This window comes from Colias eurytheme, chromosome 1, assembly GCF_061535395.1.
Source record: "Colias eurytheme isolate Ceu_HAF_F1 chromosome 1, ilColEury1 Martin Lab GWU primary, whole genome shotgun sequence".
In the NCBI taxonomy this organism is placed as follows: Eukaryota; Metazoa; Arthropoda; class Insecta; order Lepidoptera; family Pieridae; genus Colias; species Colias eurytheme.
Window position 1 is genome coordinate 13,870,833 of NC_142980.1, and position 21,664 is coordinate 13,892,496.

General features: G+C 33.8%; 2 protein-coding genes across 2 annotated transcripts in view; both read right to left on the reverse strand.

Annotated features, from left to right (window-relative positions):
- The window catches only part of LOC149911350 (Krueppel-like factor 6), a 108,638-nt gene that overhangs the window by 65,367 nt on the left and 21,607 nt on the right, over positions 1-21,664 (reverse strand). The gene's annotated exons all lie outside the window — the stretch shown is intronic.
- On the reverse strand, positions 5,017-6,373 carry LOC149911351 (uncharacterized). The gene is made up of 2 exons (XM_090118512.1): positions 6,352-6,373; positions 5,017-6,074 (listed from the first exon to the last, which is right to left on the reverse strand). Exons 1-2 carry the CDS (start codon positions 6,371-6,373, stop codon positions 5,017-5,019), a joined length of 1,080 nt encoding a protein of 359 aa, XP_089974638.1.

The following is a 21,664-nucleotide window of genomic DNA, read 5'->3' on the forward strand; positions in this document are numbered from 1 at the left end:
GTGAAAAAAAGTGTCAATTAAGTATGTTATAAACGCCATTGCTATTCATTAATGCGATTTTATAATGAGTTCAACAGTATGGAACGATTACTCAGCTCTGCGACACGTTTTAATACTACTAACTGCTATACACGAGGAATATTGGCCTCCCCCTAACCAGTGAAATTCCAAAACTCATATACTCTACCTAATATGTTACGTAGGTAGTATAGTATATTACCTAATAACCAATATCTCCCATTTGAAATCATCAAATCGTACAATAATAAAAATCAAAATAATCAAATCACAATAACCAAAGACTTTTAAATTACTTACAAGCACGGATTAATACACAAAAGAACAGAATTTCATAATTAATTCATCGATGGTTGATACTCATATAACGAATACAACCACATTCTGAAATATATCTGAATTCGCCGAAATAGCTTATTATATTTTAAACACCAGATTTTCCATAAAACCACGTGGGTAATACGTTAAAACTTAAAATCATTAATTACAGACCATTATTACATTATCGTTGGTTATAGCCAAAAACAAGTAAAATCTTTATCTGACGTCATACATCTGGATTTAAAATTACAATTTTAGGATTCACGCTTATAAAGACGATTAAGTTAATGGACATTAGTGTAACAGCACGAACCAGAATAAAACGAAACGTTCTCTTATTCCTTCCATTAAATGGAACACTCCAGAAAAATGCTAATACTCTATTTTTATTCGCAGTTTATAAAATGCAAATCATTCCGAGCAAATTTGCGTTCCATCGACGCGAATTAAACGAGCCTTAGCAATTTATCAAACATGCATAATGCAATGTATCATCGAAACACGGCGTCAATAAACTTCAAAATACCTGCAAGTATTATTAAGATTACAAGCCCACAATTGCCCTTGAAGAGAATATGAAATTTGTTACTAATAAACATACGAGTTATTATCGCGTCAAGCGTAAGGCGAAGTCTAGTCACGTAAGAATACAATACCATTGATTATGGATACTTGGTTGGAATGTTTTGGCATCACATCGCTTCATTTTCAATCCATTGTTGCGTATACAATGAGTCAACGTGCGAGATAGTCTTCGAGCAACGCATTATGTCGCATATGGACGAATCGTATGCCTAATGGCCGACAAATTTATTCAAATGTGTTTTTTTAGGTATGACATTTAAAATCTACGAGTACTATATGAGCCTACAAATGATAGCTACAAGTTTGGAGGGATTGATAGCTTTTATTGGTATGAGAGTGTAAAAAAAACAACGCATGTGTGAGTGCAATTAATCCGTTTGCGAATATGTAAAGGAGAATGGCGAAACTGGGCCTAACAAAATTAGGGCCTTACAGAAATAATAATATATTTAAAATTCATTATGTTATTTTTAATAATTCTTGGTAAAATATTGACTTCTGATTCTATGGGAAAACAAATGTTTGAAAAAAAAGATAATGTGTTCACTAACGGCATTGTTATTTAGATTTCTATGACTACCGGTCTTATCAAGCAGAGATTGTCAGTGCTGTCAGGAGTAAAATAGTCGATATATCGATTAAAACGAATGAATATTTATTTTCATTTTTAGTTTTATATAAAATTCAAATGCTTTATAAATCAGCAATATAAGTTAACTGCGATACATATTTTATTTTTAACTTTTTAGCACGCTATTTATTTAGGTAATTCTACACATTTTTACTCATGGCGGCCGCACTTTGTAAGAATATTTCTGAAATGTAGCTGGCCGCTTCAATTTTAATTACAATGTCATGTTTGTCGTTTGACTTTTGACATTTGATTGAGGTTTTTCGTTTCGTGGTTAACTTATTTTCTTCATCTTTATCGACTTTCGCTACGTATTACGGACACTGACGATCTCTGTTATTACTACCAACCAACGCTTGCACACCGGACTTTGATTACCTGCCTTTACGACTCACTACTGCTACCCTACCTGGACACCGACTTTGCATCCGATTTTTCATTTACAAATATGAACTGCATCAACTGTGGTATTAATGCTAATCGTAACAATGCTATACGTATGCATTTGTTACAAGATAACGCAATAATATCAATTATACAAGGGTGTGCTGCTCCTCTAACGGTTAGTGGATTAGTATTATCTAAGGTATTTAGTACTAGCTATTGAAATCAAACAAAAACGTAAACACACATTGTTTTATATATATACTAGCGGTCCACCCCGGCTTCGCCCGTGGTACCTACATGTTTAAACTATCCTATCTCTCAAGTTGGATCAAACTCCACATGGTGTGCGAATTTTATTATAATCGGTTAAGTGGTTTAGAAGTCAATTGAGGACAAACATTGTGACACGAGATATATACAGGGTTACTTGTAAAACACCGGCAATATTCACTTTCTTTTGTCCAATTGTAATATTAATTCTTTATTTGTAGATCATTCACTCTGATCACATATGTGATGCATGCTGGAAACTTGCAAATGATTCTTTGAGGATTGAAAATCATGAAGAAGACACTGTAACTCTTGGTCATCAACGTGTATGTATTTATTGTGGACGTTCTGTATTGCGCACACGGTTTCATTTACTAAGAACTGATTCTCAATGCGATCAAAGAATGAGAGCAGTGGCCAGTGATATTAGAGTGGATATTACCTCGTCATTTAAGTTATTGAGTGTTTTGATAATATTTTAAGTAAAAAGTTGCCAATAATCTTCTTTTTAAATCTCAAAGTAAAAATAAAAGGTGTTTTAACAAAGTATTTCTTTACAGATTGGAAATAGAGCAACATATCTATGTCATTCTTGCTGGGTGAGGGCTCTCATAGGAAGGGAAGCAATAACAGTTTATTATTGTAATTGTTTAGTAGGAAGAAGAACTGTAGGTTGCTGCTGTCACGTTATGTGCATAATATGGTACCTTAGTTGGGCAAGGTATCAACCAGATTTAATGCTGCCAGCACAGTTTCTGGATGATGTGTTAATTGTTTATGATGATAATGATGAATAAACGATTTATGAAAAAACGTGTTTTATTTTATATATAAGTACATACGATGTTTTGGTAGGTAATCTAAAAGAATAAAAGTTCGATCCAATATCTCTATTACCTAACTGTTCTTCTGTTACACTCTTTATCTAAATAGGATATAAACTTACCTCTACTTAGAAAGAAACAAAGCTATTCATTGAACTCGAGCAAACCTAACCTCAATTTTAGTGACGTTACATGCTCAATATCTCTGCTATCCCATAGAACAGATCTTTAATTGTTATATACACTCACCGGCACGGAATCTTGGCCACTTACAAATTTGCCGATAAAAAAAGTTTGAAGTGTTTTTCACGATTTTTTTGTATGCAGATATGTTAACATATTATTTCTTTAATTTTATGTTAAGAAATCATTATGTTTGAGAATAATCTTTTACCACTTCTTAAGATTTAGTCGAAATTTGTGATTTGTGCGGTTAAGCCGAAGTTACGAATGGTTCGTTTTAAACTTTTTACGATATCGTTTATGCCGTTTTAAGATATTGTTAGTGTTGTGCTGTAGTCAATGATCATAAAAAACAATAAAAAATGCCGATAAAATCTGAACAACCTGCACGGGCCATCAAAATGATAGACCAATGACTGCCGCAACATAAAGTACCTAATGTACAGTACGTACCACGTTCAGTGATGCACTATGTATGGAGAATATACCAGGAGACTGGCAGCTATACGTGCAGACCAGGAAATGGACGCATGAGGTGCACATCAGCTCGAGAAGACCGGTTTATTGTTCAAAAGATACTCAGAAATCACTTTCTGACAGTTGTTGAGATACGCCATCGGCTCAAAAAGACCAGGACAATAAATGTGAGTGAGCAATCGGTGAGAAGACTAATGAAGGAAGTTAATTTAAAGGTTTGCAGACCAGCACGCCGTCCATAACTCCTCAGACATCACTGAGAAGCACGTCTTCGTTTTGCACGAGAACATGAAAACTGGACCCACAGCCAGTGCGCTCGTGTGGTGTTCACAGATGAGTGCCAAGGCACTTTTCGAGCTTCTGATAGCCAAGAGTCAGTATAGAAGAAATGAGAAGAGAGGTTTTCACCCATCAACACAACTCAAACGGCGATTTTTCATGGAGGCTCAATAATGGTATGGGGAGGTATAAGTTCCGATGCTCGCACGGAGTTAGTTATCGTAGATAATGGCTTTAATTTGATCAGGTACATCGAGGAAATTCTCCAGGAACATGTTCAGCCCTATTACAGGTTTATCATTGAAGAAAATTTGCTACAAATACACTATAACGCACGTCCGCATGTCGTGCGATGCGTTTAAGAGTACTTTCAAGAGGTTATTATTGAAAAATTGTAGTGGCCAGCTCGTATCCCGGATCTTAATCCAATAGAACACATCTGGGACATGCTTAAAAGAAACATAAAGTTTGATTCCAACTCACAACCAATGTTGGATGAGCTTAGAAATACAGCTGGGGCCGTTTGGTACACTATAGCTTAAGTGGACATCAATAATGTCTTCTAGAGTATGCCAGAAAGGATGCAAACAGTGTTTAAGGCAAGAGAAGGAAACACCCAATATTAAAAGGTTAAATTTTTTTTATGGAAACGCTTTTTTCTAATTTTTGTGCATTTTTTAAGAAATCATTTAAATTTCACAGGAAAAGCGTAAATTCTTCTTTAATTCATATCTACGCGGTAGTACTTCTTATAAACTTCAAATTATTACTAAAAGTTTGTAAAAACATTAAATTAACTAGTTTTGATGAAATTTTTATTGAATTTTGTAGTAGAAAAGAAATAGTGTAATTTTTCGCAGAAATTTGAAGTGGCCAAGATTCCGTGCCGGTGAGTGTATATAGAATCTGTATATTTTTATCTATTTAACCCCACATAAATCATCAGTGTAACGATCAGGCCCAAAGTCCTATGGTAGTTTGCCATTCTCCTTTTGTTATATTATTCACAGCTCCACGCAAAAATATTTCAAGAGATATATTCTACTGGAGAGTTATTTGCTCCCATGCATATTCTAATTCATTTTGCACATTTAGAGGCCATATTTTTATATTCACCTGCATGTTTTCTACTATAGTATCTAATGCATATTTTATATCATCTTCGCTAATGTCTTTTAGATGGAAAAATTTTAGGGACATGTCATCTAGTTTAAAGGTATTTTCGTAATTAAGTTCGTAATTATCGTCGATAATTTTGAACAGACCCTTTAACATATCAGCTACTTTCTTGTAACGAGATTGGAAGATATCCGTATCTTGTCCACTCAAAACCTCATCAAGAAAGTCTAGAATATTCCTCTGTTGTGAGGAATGTGATTTCGCTGCGGTCTTACATTTACTTCGAAATATATTACTTTTGATTGTATGCTTCTTCTCGGTAAGGATTTCACTTATTGCTTTGAAGAAATTTAATAAAGTCTCATCATCTGCGTTGAGCAGAAGCCGCAGCCACTCGATAATGTACTCGCTGTACGCCGCATTATCGATACAGATCGATAAGTTTCTACAAATCGTGATTTCCATTACGTTCATAACAATTTTCATTTGTTGTCTCAACATCGTATATTTCAAAGGCTGATTGTACCAAGAGTTTGGCAAAAGAAACTTTCCTTTGATATCTGCAAGATTACTTTCGATCACGGACTGTAATAAAAAGTTGGACAGATCCATGAAATCTAATAAGAATATTGTGCTGTCGTTGTATTTGGCACCCTTGGCCATTTTGTTCAGATACTCATTCAAAATGCTTTCATATTCCAAATTAGTAGTGTTAAAACGATAATCAAGCGTTTTCACTTCGTCTGCGTTCAATTCATAATTGCGTTTTATATTACCATGAACGTTGTTTATAAGATTCTCAGAAAGTTTCGACACAAATTGTATATAACTTTTCAGCTGCTCGCTTTGCGGGCTGTTGCCGTCTATTTCGTAGAAATCGTGTCTATGTTTGGACACAAGCTTGTCTAATCCAAATTCATCTAATTTCTTTTTTTGAATGTCCAGTGTATGTTTTAAATCCCATCCGAAACACGGAGAAACTGAAATATCGGAAGGGTTATTTTAGAATTTAACGTACCGTTGGTTGACATAGGATGAGAGGGGTGATACTGAACGGATCGTTCATAAAATCTCGTCGTATTAAGTTACACAGTTAAGGGTCTGACATACGATATATAATATTGTTATATCCTTTTGAAGATAATCCTACTTAATTATTACGAAAAGTCTACGTATTAAAAAGTCATAAACATGATAATACCATTAATATTCTCAAAATGAACAATACCCAAAAATAAAATTAAAAACAAAACTTACGCAGCAAAAGAAACACAAACATTTCCAAACGACTTCCCTTACTGGAACAATTTAAGTGTGAAACAAGAGCAATAAAAATCCGTATTTATTCAATTTCGATATCGCAACATTTTATTGTTTCTCATAGGTATTATAGTTCTCGCATGTGAGGATGTTAGCTCCAGAATAATTGGATCTCAGAAAGACAGACGTGCATTTCGTGCAAGCAACAGGAGCTTAGCCGGACTGGAAGTTAGAGCAGCCTGCAAAATAAATTGATAATTGGTTTATACCGATCCAGTTAGCAATCAACGACGTTAAAGTGATTCAGAGAACTCCTGGGCTGGAAGTAATGTTTAATTTTGTATCTTTTGATTCACCCGTTTCCGTCGCAGCTTAGACCTTCTGTGCTCAGTAAATTGAGCAAATATTCGCTTGCGCTGATTTTTAATGTAATTACAAATTTATCTGTTTACTGTACATATTTTGTTTTACATAACGTGCTATGTAAATTACGGTCGGGACATCTAAAGGTTTATTATGCTCAAATAAACATTTCCAGTATTTATTACATTGACATTACCGGTCTGGATGTTCATGTACGAAGGGTACTTAAATATTTCAAAAAAAAATGTTTACGTTTATTAGTTATCTATTTTGAACGAGGTTTACTTGTTTTAGCCTGTAGCCTGTTAGCATTATGTATCGATCCCGAAATTTGTACTGCCGATTCTCATACAACTACAACGATTTTTTGTCGTCATCAAAATCTACAAACAACCAAAGTATGCGCGCTTATCCCTCTCAAGTCTCATAACATCAGAAATTTTACTAAAACCCTGCTATCGGAGCGTCGCTAAACCGCTCGCTATACAGGGTGCTCATATGGACCCTTATCTTGGTGTAAAATATTCTACACACATCAATCTCGCTGGCGAGGCAGGCGGAACGTGTGGAATACCTTTCCGCTGTGACGCCTGCGCGCTGGAGCGATATTTCCGCTCTAAATTTTGCTCCAAAATCGAACAAAAATGCTTTTATGATATCAAGTGTACCGTTTATGAACGCAATGTCGTGATGCGTGTTTGTGTGTACACATCATGTACTCGTGTAAGCATGGAGCATTGTGAAACATATCTTTATAATATAAAATTGTGTTCCTTTGTCTACACCATTTTAAACTCGGGTCTATTCATATTTTTGTACATGTGTAAAAACTGAAATTTTAAAACAAAAAAATCACTGCATTATATAATGAAGTTACTGAAATTATTCGATAGCATTTTAAATAGGTAATGTCAAATAATTATACAAATTCAAGTCTCAATTCTATTTTGGCCCCCGTTAAATGTATGCTACCATACAACTGAGAGTCCTCCATATCCTGGTTATTCAGAAAATTCCGACACATTTTCTCTCACATTAAACTACAAAGAATATCGTCATTAACGTGTATTTAATAAAATCGCTGTTTTAATTTTTACACTTACTCGACACTTTTATGTACATTTTGAAAAATCTGAAAAATTTCGTTAACACATAGCAGCCACCTTCAGTTGTTCGGTGGACGAACTGTGGCAAGATAGACTTTATCTTAACAAGTCGTCGTTTAGATGGCAGCTGAGGTGTACGAACCCTCGAAACCAGACTCAGGTCATCGAAATGAAATGTCAGATTGTTGCAACGTAATAGATGAAAACATCAGCTAGAATATATATGAATATCAATTTCACATTACAATAGCTCGCTCTTTAAACACTGAGCTTAATCACGTTATTTAACCAGTAAACTGTTTATAGGTGGCAAAGAGGGCACTAACAGCGCGTATAAAATTATAATTAACAGTTGTAACTACGGCAGTCTATTAAAATATGAGTTCCATCATCAAGCAACTTATAATTGCAAAAGTTGCGGTTACATGAGTATCTATTAACGAACCACATTTACCTTTTATTTATTCTTGGAGATAATTTTGATTAAAATACTTTGCTCTGTCCAAAATTTCATCGAGATAAACTCTTTTGAACCCTAAAACTACATGCATAGCGTACGAATTGCGAAAAAGTACAAATCTATATGTATAAAACATTGTTGGCTCAATTATACCATTAGGTACTCAAGAACGGCTGGTGCCATTTTTACGATCGTTGAATTGTTGGATTTGCCACCGCCCCGAACAGCAGAATAACTATTAAGTCCGTGGAAAAATCCCCCAACTAAAAATTACGAAGAAAGTTCATGACACGGTATGAAGTTCACAGAGGGTCAGTCAGTCCCCTACTATTCAAATGTATTGTGTAGATGGATGGATGTTAGTTACGCTTTTACCCAAAAAAACGGCTGCACGGATAAAGATGAAATTTTCGATAGATAAATTATATTCTCGATTAACAAAACTATCTAATCCATTCGGATTAGATCTATGGTATTCACCAGGCGAGTGAAGTTGCGGGTTCAACTTAGTTGAATACCAATAAAACGCCGACTGCAAAATGATACCGGTCAGGTCATTAAACTCGCAAACAAATCCAATATTGACCATTCTCACCTATTGTTTTGATGCCAAATTTGGTTTCAGATAAAATCTGTTGTATACAATGAGATAAGGTCTACAATGTTACGTATCTGACGTCATAAACAGATGATAAACATTATCAGATTGTGCTATCACGAATTATACAGTACATAACATTTGACGTAAATGAAGAAATTGCTGTCGAATTCAATTGTATTAATTTAAGTGATTAATATCTCTTGATTGATGCAAGTGCTTTGTGGAAATAGTATTTATCTACAAGATTGTTCAACTGTGACAAAAACAGTAATTTTCTCAAAACGAATAGAGAACTCCATGAAAATCTGTTTATCCGTTTCATCGTACACTTGCAATAAGCGTGTTAAAAACGTCACGTGCACCGCTTCTACAAATGATTGCGGGCCATTTATATTTTGCGCGAAAACATAAACAGTATTATTATTAAAATTAATTATGCGACCAACATGACTTGTACAGAATACAGACCCCCGCATTTCCCTTTGTTTTCAATTACGTGCGGCTTTTCGGGTAAGGAGTACTTAATTTTGTGGCTATTTGTACATTTATTGTACATTGATTGTACATTTATTGTACATTTTCCTGTACAATTGTAAGAGGAAAACAACAAAACCGCTAGATTAAAATATCAGTCCATCAAACACGTATAATAGACGTGTAAAAGACTAATTTTTACTATTGAAACATTCAATGTTTCTCTAAACATGCTACATAAAATTTTATAGAAGAGCAATCGAGAATATGCGTCATATGGTGGTTAGTACCCCAAAAACCACGTCGCATCGCATAAAAACCTACAATGTTTCATATTTCATATATTGCATCAACGTCCTGTGTAACTTGATCCCTTTTACACGTGAGCTGTCCTACAATCGAGGTTTCCGTTCCCTGGGCCTATCGCTGGACGATTGGAAAATCAAAGCGTTGCTTGCTCAAAGCTTCCGCATTTTATGAACCGCGAAGTTACCACGTGAATCTCCATTTTGTCACGTCAAAGAGCTAGTCTGAATTTGATTTACATACAATGGTACTGCGGAAAAATTCTCACGTACACATAATCTATTTATGGACATCTTTGCGTTTGGAGATTTGACTTTAGCAGCTGGTGGTTCTATATCTAATACTACAAGACACAATTGAGCTGGCATCTATACAAAATAGTAGTCAGACGGGTCAATCAGATCTTATTCATTTATGTGTTTAGGTTTTAACGTTAGACTTATAAAGTTAGATGAAAATACGGTCACCCTTATGACAACCTGTTAATACGAGGATAGCCTACTCATTAATTCCTCCTCTCATCTAACCTAACCTGTCCTAGCCAATTATCCAATTCCTACACTAAAGAAAGCATAGTACAAGTCTTAAAAACACTTCGAAAAAGCAACTGCTCTCAAATGCTTGCTCCGTGAGTCACACTCACCACTCAGCTGTTGGGGTCACGACACCATCATGCAATTAACAAAGGTCAGGTGACATCAAAAACTCCACCGTAATTTAATCAGGCGCAATTTTGTGAGTCAATGTACTTAGCGAATCTGATTCACGGGTAAATCAGGGTAGTAATTTTACCTTTTAATAAACGGCTTTCGGCACTTTGTGAAATAATGAAGGTGATAACCCTGAAGAGATTCTAAAATAACGTTTAAAAAGGAACAAATATGATAAACAATAATTGTGTCTGATATGCCACACAAAGAACAACAAAATCAAGAGATTTGTACATTAATAAAAACATGATTGAAAAGCCAGGAACAACTAAATTATGTCAAAGCTTTGTTCCGCAAATCGAGTGGTACTCCGCAATCCTGAGGTCGGTCGTCAACCAAATGACAAGAGGATGGAAATGGAAATTGGCAATTCCATCAATACTAATTGCGATATTAATGCTGAATATAACAATCGGAACCATCATGTAATAATCAATCCGTCCAATCAAACCTCCGGACACGGACATAATGGCCTGAATACTCCAACCACCTGAACATTATTAAAACGAAATCCTTTTACACTTAACAACGGATGCTTTTATAACATTTTCAAGATGTGTATGATTAAAATAGCTGGTTTAATTTTGCCACAAATAAATAGCAATTTCCAAATATTATTGCCGATATGTTAAATAATTAAATCATGCCTAATATTAATTTATTTCGATAAAAGTTTAACCAGACTTAATTGTCGAATCGGAAATTCTAAGCTTCAACCATACAATTCAATAAAAAATTCAATTAAATTCTAAAACAAACGCCAGTCTAAACAGAATATTTAAATGCAACCTTTACAAAAGTAATTGGAACCTAAACTAGATAATAAAGACTGAAAGGTTATATTACGTTGCCCTATAATTAGTTTCCGATAAGATCCTTTAGCTCAAGGGTACTATGCTATTTTAATGTATTTGGATTTATTACTGAAATAGTATTTTCTTACTTACTATCTCTTCACTACTATCTTAATTCAATAAGTTTGTAGAGCTGCTTGAATTTTACCACTGTATTTAATAAGAAAGTAAAAAAAATGAATGACTTTATTTTTTTAATCATCCATTAATCTCCCAATCGGATAAAAATAAACTTTGTAAACAACGGGACAAAAAGTAAACTATAAAAGACCTGCGGAAGCCCTACAAACCTCCTTGAACTCGTACAAAAGTGAACATTTAAGAAAGAAATAAAAAGAATATCATGATAACGGTAACTTTTGAGAAACACTATTACCAAGTTCAAAAACCTCGAAAAGCGGGACGGGAGCGGGAGTACAAGGTATTGTTGAACAGAATTTTTTTTATATAATTTGCGTGAGTATTGAAAATGTTACCATATTTGTTAAAATCATTCCGACAAATAGAGTGCAGCTAACAAATGGAAGTGTTAATGCTTTTGCCAAAATCCAAACGCGGAAAATTGATACAGAACTATGTCAAATTAAAGGTAGTCGAGGCACGTCCGACTGGAAATCATTGTGTGAATTCAAGAGCTCAATCACAACATATATCCGGAATAATTTAGGGATGGTTCCGATATACGCATTCAACTGATACTAATGAATTGATCTCTCGAATGTGAATGAAGAATTGAAAGTTTCTGTTAACAAATAGAACAGAAATAAACTATTCATCCTTCGGCCACTTGGCATTTTCAGTGCAAGCGATTCTATGGATGAAAGGGAGCTAATTAAAAGTTTTCGTACAGCAATGCGATCATTGAACAATTAATGAAAAGCAAATTCGTCTTTCAACTTTTCTATTTTAATTTTAATAAATTATATGCTCTATATCTATATTAAGTTACTTATTTGTACTTTCATTGTGAAACATCAAAGGGTTGTTGGGTGAAATATTATTTAATTATATTTGGAGTTCTACAAGGATCTGTTTTGGTTCTAATACTGACTATGAATATACCTTTTTTAATTATTATATAAAATGTATTTATCAGTTTTCTACTAATATATCAATATATTTATAAACACATAATTTCTTATGTGTTAATAAGATTAAGTTTATATTGAGAATGGTAGAAGACGGTAAATTTTACTTCGCAAGTTTTTCCAAGGTGATTCATGCGGTCGAGTTTATTTGTGAAATTCTTTAACACATGATGTACATTATATATTATTATAATATACAAAATCTGATGATCACGATGTCCGACTTCGAAAGCGATGTCTATTTATACAACGGCACTCACCCATTTTCAAACATTTTTTCTATTTGAGAAAACACCGAGTGAAGGGGAATGAATTGAAGAGTTGGAAATAATTGGATAATTAATATAATCTGATTTGTTAGGTAGGTGAATTATATATAACTTGGATACGTTCCAAGTTCCAACGCAACTTCCAAAAAGCGTACCTATAAAATTTTGAATTAAAAAAAAATACCTACCTATACACGCGAAGACACCGTACAAATATTACATTACTTGGAATTTGAAATTATAAAATTTCGTACATACTACCCACCGTACGATTTTTAATTAAATGCCAGACCAGATTCTTTAATCAACAGCTTGCAAATCTCCCTCAAACTCATTCCTATCGTTAAACTTTATGAAAACAGTTTAATAGCTAAAGTTGCTCGAAGGTTGAAAATTATCAAAAAGCGAATCAAGTTCCTACGCGGGCATATTTGAGGCATGTTTGTTGATATCTATAGCTATGTAATATATGAGCAGTTTCGGCGTCACCGCGTCTACAGTACGTGGAGCGTGTGTAACCTCTATACGTAGTCCCTAGAAAATAGGAGCGGCAAGTGTGTCAGAGGTTGTGCGCTTTATTAACATAATTAATAGAAGTGGGTTCCGTACTGTTCCTTGGGAGCGGGATTTAGCGCGTTCTCTTGTAATATGGAGCGGATATTTAATGAGTCAGTGTGATACGAGTTTTGATTTATAAATGGAAAATACTTACATATCTTTTAACACGAATACTTGTCTTTCGGTAAATACTACATATACCAAAAAATCTGATTAGAAATTAAGACTATTATAGACTAGATATGAATAGATGACACACAAAGTATAAACCCAAGCTACTCTATACTACTTCGAAGTGAATGTAAACAAACCGAGGTATTAATTTAAGAAAACTTTGCAAGTAAACGTCGCTATCGCCTAAGATGTAGATGGATGTGTTCCCGTCAAGGATATATGGTATGTTGGTCATGCCACCTGCGACATGAGAAATTGCGTGGAAGGAGAAGGCATTAAGATACCTTCTATATAGATATTAGAATTTGATACCTGGATCACAAATCATGGTATTGGTTGCAAATTTAATTTAACGTCTAATAACTAATCAACACAACTTAACATTTGTGTCATAAAATCTGGCAAGCACGAACATTAATTTCACCGTTCTATTTTAACGTTCAAATACTTAAGACTTTCATACTAGATGTTTTATATTTTATACTATAACAAAACTCTTATGCAAGTTTAACAAGCCATCAAACCGTAAGTATCTCCTAGACTGTACACTTGACACTTTTGCCAACAACAACTCTTCGCGGGCTAAATTAAGCTTGCACTTAGAGAAAGTACGTGTTAAGAAATTACGTACTAGAATCCACCATGGTCGGAGTCCTTTGCTCCCCTCGTCTAGTGTGAATATGACTTGGACTTTGGAGTGTCGTTACATTAATTAGCCACACATTTGATCACCACTCTGAGGTAGGCGAGAAACTTGATCAGCCCAGTCCTTTATTGGAGGGCCTTTAGTGTCATTGAACGCGTGGTGTAGTTTGCGAAACGGATTTTTAACCTGATACAGGGGAGAATCACATTTCAACTGATAAAACCCCAAAGATTAAAATGAAGACACTCGTAACAAAAACAAACATAAATGAAGGTGAATAAACAGGAGATAAAAATGCAATCAGGAAGGACGATATTTTATCAAGTTCAGAGTACAAAAATATAAAACGGGAAAATGTTTTGTATGAACTCAACGTTGAAAGAAATACATAATCGCCGAATACATTAGTGACATACATTTGTCGAGGTGTAATGTTCCTCGCCCACGTAATGATACCGTTTAATAATAATAGGCGGTTAACGATAGCTGAAAATAAGTTGTAGTAGAACAACATAATTAATTTCAACTTGAATGAAGTTGTATAAAAATACTTACGAACTGATATTTAACGAATAAAACTTAGACTGAAATAAATTCTAAAACCAGTCCCTATTTATAAATGTTATAGAATTGTGATCGTTGTAAGCGGAGAATTGCTTTATAAATACTGAAATATATAATTACATTCGCGGTTTAAATTAAGCCAAGGGTACGCAAGCCGGAAAGAGAACGCATATAGATTTGAATAGAAACCCCTGGGATTAATTCAATGTTACATTAGAGACCTTTAATGAATACATTTATAATGTGACAGTTATTTATATTCCAAACAAATCCTATATAAATGGGTCAAATAATTAACAATGTATAGAGTGCGAATTTCCTACAGACCCCAATCCACGCTAAATCAATACAATTGTAATCCACTCGATGTTTGCGATTGATGCAATCCAACATTTTGATAACGTTGTATCAATTAACCCAACAACAATAATACAGGGAATTTTTCACCTTATCATATTAGAGATAAGTTTGTTATTAGCGTGCCGAATTGCGGTCTGCTCCCTTTTCGTATCGATCCCGAAACGTTCCCTAAACCGAGAGGGGTTCGCAAAGGAGGTCAACAATCGATTTTCCGGATTCCACTGGACTTATTTGTCGCGCTGTCATTTGCACTACTCGCTTGCGGAACCAGTCATGCTTTCTTCGCGATACGACGAGATAAAAATCTTAGATAACTTCAGTTTCAGGTTAATAAATAAAAGATAATTTCGCAGTATTATTACAATGGCGGTTATAAAACTGATTACATTGGTATGTGTGAGAAATGATACTGATAATTTGTTACGGTTGAATATTGTGAGAAACGATGTTATTGAAAATAAACATAGCAGTAAACATGTGTCATACAAGGATAATCATAACACAGTGACGAAATGAATACGAAACTAACAATTATAATTTTCCTTTTCAGTTTAATATTAAATATTGGATAATGTAGGTTCATGAAAACCATTACATAGTTGTGCATTTCAATAAATCGACGGTAATCCCTTTAAAATGTTCATTCCAATATTTAAAATTATTGACGTCATTTCAAGTATTTTAATCACAAATAAACTCAACACTCATATTGCGTTTATAACAGCATTTCACAGTGATAACTCCAGATGGATCCTCAAAATTGAAATCCCAATATTATTGCAACATGAATTCGAAATTAATCAGCAAAATTGAGTATGGAATATGTTGGAAATATGCATCGGGAGTTTCGCAGGGATATGTATTTGGGTCAACATTTTAAAATCATGTCCGGACTCCGGAACTCGACGAAGTGCAATTTTATTTATGTCATGTTTACGCACACATATATTTCTCAACTACATTCAGCACACAACTATAGAATTAATTTTAATGGAACATATTGTTCTTAATTGTCGTTCTATTGTTTTCGTCACGTAGTATTATGTTACCATCATATTTTTATGGTATTTTGCTAACACATAACAAAAGGCACGCAGAATATTAGATATAACATAATAAACATCTCGACCAAGAACTGAAGCTCAGGTTCCGTTTGTTAGAATCCGTACATCACACAAAGCGTTGAAACATGCAGCCAGTTACGCGGCAATTTAACCGAGCAATAGACTCACTGTACCAATTTATAACGCAAATTAAAAATCCCAGTTCGAGCCCGCATCTCCGAAGCTTGGATCCATTAATATGTTAATGTTCTCCCACCATTAGATATACGTATGCCTCTGTTGCTGGATCAAAGGGACCGTCAGCTATGTCATGTTACGTGGTGTAATCGGTAGGACACTTACTATTCGGATGCGTATGTACCCACTTAATTGCTTGTCCCTTTACGTTTGACAAATGTTGGGAATACCTATGATAATTATGGAGCCAGACAAAGGAGACATTACCATGCTTTAAACACAGGGATGCGGAGAAATTATATCTGAATTGCTAAACTAGAGCACATTGTGATAATCCATTGCGAATGTAATAATTGATTTAAAAGGATTCTTTTGAATTGATATTGAATAAAGATGATATTCAGATATTTATTGCATTCACTAAGAAAACTTAATTACAAAAAATACCGTAAGTATTAAAAAAAATTCAAAGTGTGCCGTTAATTTGTGTGTAATGGTAATAAGAATTAAAATGATAAACCACTATTTAAAAATCACGCTCTAAAATAGACGAACAATTAAAGAGAAAATCTATTGAGCTTTAAAATAGAAGCGACAATCTGAACGAATAATATAATCAGTCTGATTTATCTGAAGCTCTTTAAACGGTAAGTTGTCTCAACTGTCCCTACTGAACAAATTACTTCGAGCGAATGACGCTAGTTTTACTTTTAATACCATCTGTACGAATGAAGGAATATTTTATTGCTATTTGCAGAAATCTTATCAATTCATAGCTGTTTGATTAAACACGATCTCTAGAGAAATAATGTTAAATCCACTTGGTATTGAGAAAGATCTTTAAAGATTCAATGCAGACACGTTTTAGTTGGCTCTGGCTAATCGCAGGATTTAAGAGGAATTTAATCTGTAACCATTTTAAATATTAGAGACGTGAAAGAATTTCTCGCTTCATTTTAAATGGACTGATTTTTATCAACATCTGTAAGGACTTGGGATTTGTAAGGACTAAATGAAAATAAATGTGAAATCGTGTTTCTAGATTTGTCGACAAATTATTATGATTTCTCTGAAGGCGAAAAAGTAAATATTTCGTGAAACATACAAGTTATGATTAAGAAAACTTTGCATTTAACCCGGTTGACACTGAATAAAGTACCATAATATTAAAATATGCTTACATTACGAGTTTATTTAAAAATTCATACATTTTACTTGGCTGTGGTATTATATACATTACCACAGCCTTTTAACATAATGCATTTCCTGCGCTACGGTAATGATATTGTACTTTATAAAATATTATACACATTTACCCTCCGTAATCATTTGTTTTCAAATACTTGAAGTAGAGAACCAAATACAGTGAAGTTAAGTACAGTAAGCGTTATACACCATGACTTGAGAGAAAATAATGTGGTGTTTGTAATATATTTGGCTTTCTACATTTATATAACTTGTAAAATCAACCGATTAAAGATTAATGTAATTTTTTTGAAATGCTAGTTTATAAAAGCTCTTGATCACATATTTATGAATATTGAAAACTTAAAACATTCACAAGCTTTTAATTAAGAAACAATAGAACGTGATTAACACGGCTAATATCATCGCACAAACCTCTTCAATATGCCAGCAATTACATCTACATGTACGGCCAACTAAATTCAGTATTGTGGATATGCACGTACCTGAATCAAAAGCAATTGCTAAGCCACAAATTCACTACCAAATTACTAAATAGCCTTTGATTAAATTATGTATCTATTAAATGTTATTACACGTTTAGAGTTGTATTAAATACATGTGAATCAAAACCACTTTTAAACAATACGATTTCGTTTCAATTGTTATTTAAATGAAACATGACTCTATTTAATTGAACTTCTACTAACCACCTTTTTCCATTATCATGATAAGTTTCGACATCAACATTTCATAAAACTTTAAACCTATTTCCATTTTTATCTGATAAAGTATGTTAAGTCTCAGCTCAATTGAGCACCGCAAAGTGGGTCAAATTTAACTTGCTAGATTTGATTATCCACAAACATTCACCGGGACAGATGGAACTACGCTTGAAAATACTTTAAATAAACCTGGCACATCAAAGGAGACTTTATGCCTAAATTCAAAAGACTCAAACTGAAACATCCGCTCTTTAGTGCGTTCATTTTTTTTTTCAAAAAAGATGAATAAAACCCTGAACCAAGTTACGAATCGTTAAGTTCAGATTTTTCCTCGGAATATTCTCTATTTACAAGGTTATTGGGCAGTTGTGTCGGCTCTAATCTTATTAATTAATGCCGGAGCCGGGATTTTCGCCGGGACGTTGGATATTTTACAGGTGCAAATGCCACATTTTTGGTTCCAAACGGGCAAGAGGAATTATTAACATTTCTAGACATTTTCACCAAATTATCGTGTATACGCGGTGTTTGTACAAACACAGATAGACGAAGCTATTTTTATGAAACTGCAACAAACTTTTTCAATATTGTCACTGTAAGTATTGCTCTTAAAGATCATAATAACATTTTATTTCATAAGTCTTGCAATTAGTCTCTCTGCCTAGTTAATATTAACGTAGCCACACATCTAACCCACATTAAACAGTTCTAGTTGAAACTCAATATCTTCTCGGTCACATTGCACCATTGATAAATCCCAACTATTTATCTCCGATGTTTTTACAAGGCTCCCGAGAATCAATAGATCCCCGCAATTCTAAAGTAGCATTTGTCCGGAAAAAGAATATCCCCAACAATTGCTACACACGTTAACCTTGTTTCGTCCGGGAATAAATTCCAAAACTGAAGCAAATTTTAACAACTAAGTACCGTCCTCGCAACAGAATTCACAAATACCTGAAAAAGTGCAAACTTTTCGGAATTTGGACGACCTTTTCTGGCATAGAATTCTTTGTACCATAAACAATGAACCGAGCCGGTCGCTGCAGTTTTCTAAACAGCATCAGTTATTACGGTGAAGCAAATTTTAACAACTACCGTCCTCGCAACAGAATTCACAAATACCTGAAAAAGTGCAAACTTTTCGGAATTTGGACGACCTTTTCTGGCATAGAATTCTTTTGTACCATAAACAATGAACCGAGCCGGTCGCTGCAGTTTTCTAAACAGCATCAGTTATTATGGTGATTGCAATATTCTATAGATCATAGAATAGATTAGACAAGGGAATTCTCTTTAATCTTCGTATCTCTATGGAGACCGACGATGCTTATAAATATTATTCTTTTCTGAGAAATTGTAGGTAATTCTTTCTACAGTAAAATTTAACTTTAAACGAGATTAATAGCTTATCTAGCCTGTTAAATAATGTAATACACCTTTACTTACACATGAAGGGAATACGGTTAAACGTCACGTTTCTGGGACGAACGTTGGAAAATGTCATATCGATTAAGGAGGTTTTGGGCCCTCTGGGACACATACAGTACGCTACCCTTATAGGACACGAGAATACTTGAAATGGGGACATAAATATATGATACCGAAGCGAGTCCTTCCTGTTATAAACAACTACATAGCCCAGCAAAATGTAACTTTCCTGTGATCAAGGTGAGGAAAAATTCAATTCTATCATTAGTAGCAAGATAATTATACAAACAGCCTATTCATAACAGTGAACAAATTCAATATGATTTGTGTCTAAGGTCTTAGGCGAGTGGATAGTGAAACAAACAAAGCCGAAAAACAAACAAACGCTTTCGCAATTATAATTTATAACATAAGGATTTTCCTCAAAAACATTATCCCTAGTAACACGTGGGTGCCGAAAAATGTCACACTCAGAGAGTGGTAAGCCTAATTTATAGTTGACATTTCATGCGCTCAATTGAAATGATAAGAGGGAGTGAAGGTCGATGACGTCATCGGGATCCCGATGTACAGAGTTAACCTGAGATCTATTGTTTACGAAATTGACGTTAGACCCTAGAATAAAGGTGTGCATATATGAACTGATATAGCTTATAGGGAAGTTAGTGATAGATTTTAGAATATACGTGTGCAGTAAATTGACCATATTGATTCGATGTATGAACAGATATTGCTTGTATGAATGTTGGTGTCTTTAGGATTTAACGTGAGCAATTAGAAGATGTTTTAAATGAAACTGATCAAATGTATTGATAATAATAATTTTGTAATTGTAGTGATATATTACATTGGTAATAAACCAGTTGCCCTTAATATTCTTATTTATTATCAGATAAATCTGCCTTTAAAAACTTGGCTACTATCAATAAATTTTTAAACATAAAAAGAACTTTAAATTGCTCCTTAAAACTTTTGACTTGTATCTGTTCACACTGCACATTCTCCAAACCGAACTGTAGATACTTGCAGTCATAAAATATTCTCAACTCATACACTTGAAAACTTAGAATATGAAAATCACACTTCAGCAGCCATTTTGATGCAATCGTGTTTCCCTTATATTACGAAACGCTTCAACTAAATTTTAATTTAATTGTTCCATTATAATTGTTTTAGCTGTGACCTATTTATCTCGGCATTCATCTTATAATAGCTAACCCAATATCCATCACTTAGCAATCTATTGGGAACGCATTGTTTTAAATTTAGGCGCCATTTTACAATTCCGGAAATTTCTTGCTGTCAATTTTAAATCGTGGTAATTTTTTTTTTGCATCTGAACAATTTTTTTTTAATAATTGAACTTTTTTGTACAAATAACATTAATGTGAGATTATATTATAACTCAATTAAATTTGTTTATAATATTCAAGTTTATATAAAAATTGTATCTGTAGGTTGGATTGTTCGTAATAATTGAACTTATTTGTAAATATTAAATTGATGTAAGATTTTGTTATAACGAAATAGCAGTTGTTTATAATATGGAAGTTTAAAAAATAAACATAATATTATCTATTAGTCAAATTGATCGCGATCGTAAAGGACATCCTAACTAAATATATTATATGTATAATCGATACTTATATTATGTCATGGCTTGAGTTCATCAACCTTTAAAGTTTAAATTATGCATTATTTTTTAATTCAACTCAAACTTTGTAAAAATTTGTTTTACCCATATTTTTATACCTAGTCAGATACTTTTTAAGATAATTGGATTTTATTGAATGCAATTTCACCAAAAATCCATATAAATCATTAAAAAAACCAGACAATTCGGACGTTGCCTTAAAAATTTCGACAGATATGACTCATCGAATTATACAACTGTTCAACTTAGTTGTACGTGGGACGCGCGTGCCATCTCTTTTTCTCCGACGCAAAAGAAAGAGATGACCATTGACCATACCGAAAATGCCGACCGGTTGTAGATACCGCGAGGAGCGAATCATTTTTATTTTTAGTTATAATTTTCTATGTTAATCTTGTAAGGCCTCTATCAAACACGAATACTATTTAAAGATTTATTCCCGTTGCATTTCTAAAGCGTACCTACGTAGTTTATAATCTATGGACAGTTGGCGAAATAACAATGTAAAAAGATTACAGAAATACAAAAAGACGCCAGATAA

Bases quoted from the DNA above. Each gene is read 5' to 3' on its own strand.
- LOC149911351 (XM_090118512.1), bottom strand. From the start codon at position 6,373: ATGTTTGTGTTTCTTTTGCTGC. The intron at 6,075-6,351 runs GTAAGTTTTGTT...CCGATATTTCAG, and splicing joins GTTTGTGTTTCTTTTGCTGC to TTTCTCCGTGTTTCGGATGG.